A 10,406-nucleotide genomic window follows, 5' to 3' on the forward strand; every position below is an offset into this window, starting at 1 on the left:
AGTTCTCCGTCCGCTCAGAGTTTCTTCATGGATGGACTTTAATAAAAGGTTCTGACGGTGAACAGCTGCAGGTTTACTGCTTCTGCTCCAACACCGGCTACTGCAGGGAGGGGCCAGAACGTGGACCGCATGTGGTCCACGGGTCACACCTGCAGAACCAGACCCGCTGACCTCAGCACGGGGGCAGGTTTACAGCTGAGGTTCTGAAAAAGTTCATCAGTTTAATAAAATGTAAACAAAAACATTAATTTTCATATTTCATAAACAGATTTTAAATTAAGAAACTACCGTTTTTAGAGGAAAGAACGGTAATTTAGAACCTGATGTCAGACCAGAGACCAGTTGCAGGTTCTGGAGGGAATCTTGTCCCGTTCTGGTCTGATGGAGGACTCCAGCTGTTCTACAGTCCTGGATGGAAGCAGATGTTTTAAAACCTCTAATCCTGCACTGATGGAGTCTTTCCAGATGTGTAAGCTGCCATAGGCTCTAATGCACCCCCATACCATCAGAGAGGCAGGCTTTGACCCGGGAGCTGATCCCAGGCTGGATGGTCCCGCTCCTCTTTAATACAGAGGATGTGGGGTCTGTGGTTTCAAACCAGAACCTCAGATTTGGATCCATTCTGAAACGGTTCTGGACTTCCTCAGTCCATGTGAAATGAGTTCTGGTCCAGAGAAGACGGCAGAGGTTCTGGATGGTGTTCACATCTGGCTTCTTCTTTGTCTGATAGAGCTTTAAGCAGCATCTGTGGATGAACTGTGTTTACAGATAATGATCTAAGTGTTTGATCCACCATGAGGAAGAACTTTTTATAAGACTGAGTTTGTTGCAGCTCCTCAGACTGAAGACACCGTGACACTGTATTGTAAAAATATTCCAGATTAAATATCAAAAGTCTGGATGGACATGGACATGATGTTTGTAAAGGATATAATCATGTTATCGAACCATTTACATATTTATGTAATTTATCATTTTCAACAGGAAAATTTCCAGAAAATATGAAAATAGCAAATATAGTTCCTCTTTAATGCTGAGAAATTACAGACCAATATCCTTGTTGTCACAATTTTCTATAATATTAAAAAACTGTTTATAACCAGATTAGATCGATTTATAAATAAACAGAGTAACAGTATTTGGAGCAAATAATTCAACATCAATGTCTCTCATGGAACTAATAGAAGAGACAACTGCTGTTGATCAAAAACAGTTCTGTGTTTTTGTTGATTTAAAAAAGGCCTTGGACACAACTGACCACACATTCTCCTTGAACAACTGAATAAATAAGCTTTAGCACTACAGTGAGTATCCAGTTATTTGAATAAGAGGAGACAGTTTGTACAATGGATGTGGAGTTCCTCAAGGCTCTGTGTTGGGACCAAAGTTGTTTATTTTGTATGTGAATGATCTGGTTGATGTGTCAGGGCCTTTGAAGTGTGTTATTTACAGATGATACTTTTTTTTTGTTCGGGTGAAGATATTGAACGGATGTTTAGATGAAACAAGCAGAATTTGTCAAAATACAAACTTGGTTCCAACTTAATAAATTATCATTAAATTGGGAAAAAACAAACTACATGATATTTTGTAATAGAAAGAAAATTATTGAAGTCCCATTTAAAATTGACAGTGAAAAAACTGAAAGTGAACCTGTAGAAATGAAGGTTGAATGAATGCACGTTATTTGGAGAAGATGCTGGTTGGGGTTAATGGATGTCTTGACCTAAGTTCAGAAGTTTAAAAGCTCCTACAACATGAACTGCAGTGAGGATCCTTACCCCAACCTCACAAACGAGGACTAAAGCCCTCATCAGGGCAAAGAGCACTTTGAGCCGAACTGTGCACGTTTGAGAAGAAGCGTGCCACTTGGCACAGATGTGATCGAGGGACTGATGTTGGTAAAATCCTCTGGAGTGAACTGCAGATATTTTACAGTGTGGCCGCCAATAAAACCTGTACTGAACATAACTTGAGTTCTAGAAGATCTAGAGACAGAATGTTAAACCAGTATGCTCTTAGGGATTGACTGGTGCCCAACGACTTTCATCTTGATCACCAAACTGGGCACCATAAAATGAGAAACAATGAAAATGACCTTATAATGGTGAGATGGGCCTGATGTTGGCGTCAAAACATGATTTAGTTTGTGTTTCTAATGGTTTTTACAAAATATTTAACATTGTGGCCATCTTGGACATTTAAAGTGATGTAAAAACAATAATGTAGTAATCAATCAAACTTTGTTATGTAAACTATAACGATGACCTCACATGGTTTTACGAATGAAACAAATATTATAAGCTTGTGTCAGCAAAATTATTCTTTATTAATATTTTAGACTAATAGTCAACATATTGGTGATGTCCAATATGGATGCTTTTCAACATAATATTGTTACATGTACAATAAAACTTTACTTATACTTACCAAAAATACTGCATATTTTCGTGAAATTAGAGAGAAAACACAGAATAGAGAAAATGTTTTTTTATTCCATAAAATACATCAAAAGTATAAATTTGGGATTTTATCTCAGAGATTATGTTTAAAAAGCAGATTCAGTTTTGAGAAGTTAAAATAAGTGACAGTATTTTACAGGAAAGCTTGGAGACGACTAAATGTTGTACACCTTAAAGTCTTTAACAGGTGGACTAAAAACCTCAAACTAGAAACAAAAAAATCTAAATTTAAGCCTGAAAATCACCCGTGAGCATAAAAAAATAAAATAAAATGATAAAATAAGCAGGTGGGGCATCAGAGATCAAAAGAGAGAAATGTGCTTTGTGTTCAGAGATGCAAACTGGATATTTACCAGTTTCAATAGAAAAACTTTTAGAAAAATATTAATAAAATCCTTCAAAGTCTGAATCATTTGTGCTGATCTGTCTGAAACTTGTTGCTGTGGAGAGATTTAGTGACAGTTTGGGTTCGAGAACAGAAACTGCACGTCATCATTGGGACAGGATGTTTTTTTTTTTTATCAGTTCTTTGGGCGGGTTCCTTAACACAAAGTCAAAAGTAGCGTTTTAAAATGAAATGAAAAATAAAAAGTTGAACAAAGAAAACAGAGGAGACTCAGACGTCTTTCTCCACCCGGTCCTCGCTACTTTTTTGGCTCTTTGAAGGTTTGATCCACTTCCTGGTCATGTTGTCCTGTGACTTACAACATGAGCTTCATAATTCAAATCAAAAATACTTTATTAATCCCAAAGGCTAAAGCATAATAAAACAAATTTTGAGAGACATATATGTGTATAAATGATGGATAGGCTTTAATTTCTTTATATCGCTTAAAATTATACTTTTGTCCGGGATTTCTGCGCAGGTTTGGGTTGAATCCTGATGGAGGTCTTTTTTTTTTTTTTTGAGTCCATGTGTCTGAAGTCAAAGAATCAGGTGATCTGTGTTGATCCCTCATGTTGATTATTGTTAAATGTAGAATATTTTCACTTAAAATAGTTAAAATAGTTGTCTCATACTTGCCGTGGTTTGCGTACATTTCTACGCTGACGATACACGATTGTATCTCTGGACCAAACCTTGCACTCAGCTCCCCCACATCTGTCATCTTTTTTTAATTAAACCAAGATTTAAATGTAAACAAACTTCCCCAAACTCAATGGTACCAAAAACAGAGCTCTGAGCTGTGGTCCTGAGGCCTTACTTAAAAAAACTGGTCTGAACATCAACAACCGACCAAAATGTTTGGAACCTGAGTGTCATTCTGGACTCTTAGCTTCATTCAGATCTTTCACCAAAGCAGCTTTTACTCAACCTAAGGAACATCACAAGACTCCCACCATCTCTAACGGACTCTAGCTGAGAGTTTGTCTGGATTACTGCAACAGGGTCTAGTTCGAGATTTCCACCAAAGCCCTGGACAGGCTCCAGTACGTCCAGAACTAGGCAGTCCAAGCCTTATCAACACATCAGTCGAACTCCCAGAAACACCACTGGCTGCAAGACAAATCCACCCCTCACCTTTCATTCTTTATTTAGACAGGTAAATCCCATTGAGCCTCGAGGACTCATTTACAAGAGAGACCTGATACCTTGGTAACTTGTCTCTCAGTATCCCGTCCATCAAATTGCTTTTTGAAAGCAGGTTGCTCTGCTGCCTAAATCCGACTTTACAAAGGTACCTCTGTATGTCCCTGGCATCCTCCACCCTGAAGTGTCCTTAACATGGATTGAAACATCAGGTGTGGAGGGTTTGGTGCATGGAACAGAGGACTGATGACTCACAATCTGACCTTAAACCTTGAAACTTGCTCTCACCTACAATCGTCTCATCCTGGCCTTTGTCTTAAAAAAGAACACCAACATGACCCTCTTTGTACGAGTGCTGTGTTAATACTCATAGCTGTATGAAATAATGACAAAATGCCCTCCATCTTGGCAGAATCAGTCGTCTTGATGACATCAATGAACAAGCATGTTCTCCATGACCTAATTAGTTAAACTTTCATACCTTCAAACATCTTCCAGCTGGATATAATATAGAAATGTGTAAAACAAGGAAATTATTGTCCACAGTATTATGCCAGTTTAATGAAGTATGTGTTCTTTTCTCTTTCCATTTCTTCTAAATAATAGATAAGCCTGACATTCACAAAACGTGTGACTGAAAACTGCAAAATTGCAAAATTATCTACAGACATGAGTCAGGTTTGGATTTCAGAGCCCCGCAGGTCTGAAGTTCATTCCACAGATCGTGACATGTTCACATGGTGAAAGACGTGCCGTTATCACTGGAGGCGTCCACTGAGCGGCGGAATGTGGACATGTAGGTGTCAGAGGTCACCCTGGAGAAGCGGCGTGGTGTGATGTACTTCTTGCTCACGCACCACAGGTCCCCAAAGATCCTCCAGAAGTGGTTCCTGAACTTCACCCCAACAAAGGCGTACAGCACCGGGTTCAAGCAGCAGTGCAGGTAGGCAAGGGTCTGCATCACTGTCAGCGATGTCTGCACAGCGTCCACTACACCACAGCTGTTATAGTGGAACAAGGTGACAGTGTCGTACAGCAGAAAGAGGTTGTAAGGAAGATGGCAGGCAATGAACACCAGCACCACAACCAGCACCACCTTAACAGCTTTGTGTCTTTGGAAGGTTTGGGCTTTCATCAGAGTGACAATGACTGCAGTGTAGCAGAACATCATGATGCTCAGCGGCAGGAAGAAGCCGACAGCCAGCTGAAGGCTGGGGAGGGCCACTTTAATTTTCTTGGCTGTGTCACTGTTCCCAAATCTCATCTCACAGACGTACTCAGGAGGTTCTGACTTCACTTCTTCTAGGTCGACCTTGAAGACCTCACTGTGTGACGGCTGGTACCAGTCATAGAAGATGAAGGTGGGAATGGACAGCACTATGGCGAAAACCCAAATGGAGGTGCAGATGAGGTGGCTGTATGACAATGACCGCAACCTGACGCTGCGGCGAGCTTGGACGATGGCGATGTAGCGGTCGGTGCTGATGCAGGCGAGCATTAACATGCCACTGTACATGTTTACGCTGTAAGAGCCTCGCAGAAGCTTACAGGCCACCTGTCCCATCGGCCACGAGTATAGCTCATTGTAGACAATGAAAGGCAGAGCGAGGACAAACAGCAGGTCAGCGATGGCAACGTTGAGCAGGTAGACATCAGTCATGGATTTGGTCCTCTTGTAGAGTGCATAGGTGATAATTACCAAGCTATTTCCCACAAACCCCAGGATGCAGATGATGGAGTGAATGTAAGGGCCAATCACATGATTCACACTGTTGTTGTTACTAAAAGTACAAGGCGATACCAGTCCATCAGGGTCATAGTCAGTGAAATTAAAATCAGGGTCCATATCGTAGTACGACTCATTCTGAGACTGGTTCTTCAGTGAAACATTCATCTTCCTTCACTGTAACAAAGAGCATAAAGAAATAATCAAAATGTGCAGTTCTGCATTAAAATCTTAAAAACAGGGTTGTAATCTAGATGTTAGAGCATCGGTCTGCTTGGCTGTATGTGCTCCTACTGCTCGGTGAATCTATGAAAAATTAGCTAAAGAACACAGGACTCATTTTCTAGTACCTTGAGCAATAAAAATGTGAAAATCAGTCTGGAAACAGATATAGTCAGAGAAGAAACAACAAGACCTGAGTTATGTGATTGAGTATCTTGTATCAGTTGAAAGACTAGTGGCCGACTTATCCAGTTCTTTCAGATGATAAATGGTAAATGGTAAATGGACTGTACTTATATAGTGCCTTTCTATCTTATTTCAAAATACTCAAAGCACTTTACACAACAATCTGTGCCTCATTTACCCATTCATAAAGCACTCTACTAGATCTCTACAAAGCTAATTGAACAAATCATTCTAAAGAGACTAATCAAAGCTTTAGATCACATTCATACACTGATGGGACACACATCAGAGGCTATGAGGGGTTCAGTGTCTTGCCCAGGGACACTTCAACATGTGACTGCTGGTGGATTCGAACCCCCAACTCTCGCATTGGAGGATGGCTGCTCTAACCACTCAGCCACAGCCACAACCAAAGAAAAAATACCTGATATTAGGGAAGCTGAAATCTTGGGGGCTCGTCCGGGATAAAGGAGACAAATTGAACACGCCATCATAAAGCGACAATTGCTTAAAAATTATTGTCTGAATTGATGACGATGTTACTACGTTTGTGAAAATGATTCAACCCTCACTGCAAGAGAATTCCCTGAGCAATTGTTGGTTTGTGTTACTGATGACTGAACTTTGTAAAATGCAGTGGTGTTTAAAAAAAAGCGTGCTTTTCTTCAGCAGAGCTCAGTCTATAACTTTTTTAAACATACCAAAGGTCCCACACATATTTAACATCTGATGACTTATGAAAAAACTCATGGGTTTGTCATGATCCCCTCGACCAAGGAAATTAGGTCAAGGTCAAAGGTCAAAGATGATCTCAAGCTCTGACTCTGCAATGACATAACATTGAAATGTCAAACTGCACATCTGGACACATCATGGATCACTGATGATCCCTAGTGATATCAAGGTCACAATGTCAAAGGTCAAGGTCACATGTGACCCTTTACCTTCAGTAAGGAAGTTGTTTTGGGTTGTGTCCATTGATTTGTTTGTCTGTAACCAAGATGATGTAAAAACTGACCAACAGATGTGGATGAAATTTTCAGGAAATGTTGAAGCTGTCAGCAAAAACGTTTGAATAAATTTTGGTGGTGATCCGGATCACAGTCCATCTGAATGACGCCATGGCTGAGGTTCAGCATCTGCAGGTGCTTCTGGTTCTGCATATTTTTCCTGCTGGAGCGCCTCAGAACCCCGATTTTTATATTTATCACAAACCAACTGTCATGGCTTCTTTCATTAATGAAAACCAGATAAAAACCCAAATGCACCAACTGGACGACCCCCCCGGGTTTCAGCTCAATCATCTATACTCCACGTTAAACTCAAATAGCTCAGCTGCTCTGACGCTGCAGACTGTTCAGAATTAATATGTGAACCAGGTTGGAAGAGGTGCTGGTTTTATTGGTCATCAGGTAAAACCAGTGCAGGACTTTCAGCGTTAATTCTTCTACTTCCTGTGGAAACTTCCTCCACTTGTTCGTAAAAAGGACGTCAGTGAGTGAAGCAGAAGTCTGGTGTTGATAAATGTGGTCCAGCTGGAACGCTTCACACGTGAAAGAAGAAAAACACGAGACGCTGACGTGCACAACTTAATTAATTTAATTAATTAAGTTAATTTCATTAATTTCATTAATTTAGTTTAGGACAAAACGACGTTTCACTTGCACCTTCTCTCAGTTTCACTGAGTCGGTGGAGGAACAGCACAAACGTTGACGTTAGATATTTAAATGATTCTCTGACGTTCTGTTGTTTGTTTCTGCCGGTGAAGAGCGCGACGCGTTCTCACGGCAGCGTCCCAGTTGTGGTTTACTGGGAGACGGAAGGTTTGACAGGTTTGTTGTGAAAACTCGAAAACTTGTCTGGAAGTTTGCAGAAAAGACGCGGCCCGACCTGCGGGCGTGGTGTGACCCAGTTCATGTGCGGTTGAGTTTCCCCCGTGCAGAAATCAGACCCAGAATCAACCGACTGAACGACGACTCCTCGTTTTTGCATCAGAGGAACCGACGAAGAACTGAAACCAAGAAAAACTAAAACTAAAGAAGTTCTGTTTGGGAGGAAAGTTGATGATTTAGAATCTGACGGAAAAAACACGTCCATGTTTCTTCTGAGGAGGCTCCCAACACCTCCAGCAGCCGGTCTCCTCAGGGCCTCCAGAACCTCCAACAGTCTGGAAACATCCAGGACCTGAGGAGACCAGTTGTTGGAGGTTCTGGAGGGACATTCTGGTCTGATGGAGGACTTTAGCTGTCCAGCAGTTCTGGACCTTCTCAGATGTTCTTCTAAAACCTGCAGATATTTTTGCATTGGTGGAGTCTTGCCAAAGGCACTAATGCATCCCCATACCATCAGAGAGGCAGACTGATACCAGGCTGGATGGTTCCTCTCCTCTTTAGTATAGAGGACGTTTGTGGTTTCAAAGCAGAACCTCAGATTTGGACCCGTTTGACCTCAGAACAGTTCTGGACTTCTCCTCAGTCCATTTGAAATGCACTCTGGTCCAGAGAAGACGGCGGATGTTCTGGATGGTCTTCACATCTGGCTTCTTCTTTGTCTGATAGAGCTTTAATCAGCATCTATGGATGAACTGTGTGTGAACAGAACCAGAACCAGACCTGATTTTAATGCAGGGGCCCCTGAGGGCCTCATCCTCTGAGCTCAGATTTCTACAGATTCTTCTAATCTGACGATCAGATTATGAACTGGAGTTGACGGAGATTAAATCCTTTATTCAGGAACTTTATTCTGAAATTCATTCAGGAAGTTTATTCTGAAATCGTTCCTCCAGTTTAGACAGACTGAACCTGTTTCCATCTTTACAGAAGACTTGATCTAAAAACATCTGAACTGAGAGGAGAAGGTCCAGAAACCTGCTGGATTATTGTGGGTCCTTCAGGTGGCCTCGTTGTGAAGTCAGAGATCAGCTGGAGCTTTGAGGAAGTTCTGCGCTGAACAGGAAGTAGTAAAACACACACAGGTGAGCAGAAACACGAGCAGATGATTCCTTCCTCTGACCTCCAGCCTGATCAGCGTTTAATCTGAGAAGTTCCTCCTGGATCAGGGGGTCAAACGAACACGTTGGGACCAGTCTTTGGAGTTTTGAGTTTTTAATTTGTTTTGAATCAGAAACTCAGAAAAACAGGATTTGGTTCCGTGAACGGTTCTGATCCAGCTCAACCTTCAACTTGAGCTCATGCTGCGTTCACTGTCCATCGGAAACTGGAGTTAATATTATTATTGTAGTTTTGTTGCTAAAGGACCAACAGAGGGGTCCAGTGAGGACAGAACCGGGTCCTCAGAGCGTCGTCTCTGCTTTGATTGTTGGGGGGTCTCCAGTAACCCTGGAGCCACAGGAAGCGGGCCTGACCCGTCAGAACCAACGGTCCGTGTTTCACGAGCAGAATGAGAGTTTATGGGTGCGAGGAAGGCCGGAGGAAAAATGACCTTTAAAATACGGGAAGTCAGCAGGGACAAAAAGGTCAGTCGAGCAGAAGTGCGGAGCAGGAAGTTTAAACGTTTGAGGAACTTTCAGCCGTTGTTCAAAACTTAATTTCTCCTTCGGCTGTTGATTTCCACAACAAGCCGACGACGTCAGGAGGAGGAAATGCTGAATCAGCTGAACGGACGCAGAACACCAGCCGGTCTGCCCCAGTTCTCTGGTACCGACAGAAACGATGGACCAGGAGCTAAATCGTTCCGTGGCGGCCATCTTGACATTCAGCTAAACGCTCAGGGGACGGACATCCAGCTGTTTTCAACTAAGTTGTTTTACGGTTTAAAATCTAGTTTTATTTTAAAATGATCCCCCTGGGGCCGAACTGAGCTCAGCCGTGGGCCTGATCCGGCCCCCGGGCCGCCAGTTGAACCGCCCTGCTTTAAAGGGAAACACGTCCATTAAAATATGGCCAAAGGCTCGCAACATATTTTGCTAACACAACAAAATGTAGCTAAACGTCTGTGAAGCTGACCGAGCTTCGGCCATTTCTTTGGTTTTTAGCGTTGCTTGACTGTGGCAGCCATCTTGAATTGAGGTAGAAGCTAACCAGTTGTAGAAGAAGGTTCAAAGAACACGTTCTGAGGGTTGAGACTAAAATCTACCGGAAGGTTCCGGCGTTAGTTTGAGAACACGCAAAGGTCCAAAACACTATTGCCCACTTGTTGCCTCCGGGTGGTGGATGGGCGCTAACGAGTCACGTGACTTGTTGTCCCTGGGTGGTGGATGCTAACGAGTCATGTGACTTGTTGCCCCCGGGCGGTGGGCGCTAACGAGTCACGTGACTT

General features: G+C 42.3%; 1 protein-coding gene across 1 annotated transcript; it reads right to left on the bottom strand.

Moving 5' to 3' along the window:
• Positions 1–4,726: 4,726 nt before the first annotated feature.
• Positions 4,727–5,839, bottom strand: ccr6a (chemokine (C-C motif) receptor 6a). Its single transcript, XM_037686015.1, has one exon. It carries the CDS (start codon positions 5,837–5,839, stop codon positions 4,727–4,729), a length of 1,113 nt encoding a protein of 370 aa, XP_037541943.1.
• Positions 5,840–10,406: the final 4,567 nt, after the last annotated feature.

Source organism: Nematolebias whitei, chromosome 12 (assembly GCF_014905685.2).
Source record: "Nematolebias whitei isolate Nwh7 chromosome 12, NemWhi1, whole genome shotgun sequence".
Lineage (NCBI taxonomy): Eukaryota > Metazoa > Chordata > Actinopteri > Cyprinodontiformes > Rivulidae > Nematolebias > Nematolebias whitei.

Excerpts from the sequence above, each read along its gene's own strand:
- ccr6a (XM_037686015.1), bottom strand. The coding sequence starts at position 5,839 with ATGGACCCTGATTTTAATTTCACTGACTATGACCCTGATGGACTGGTA.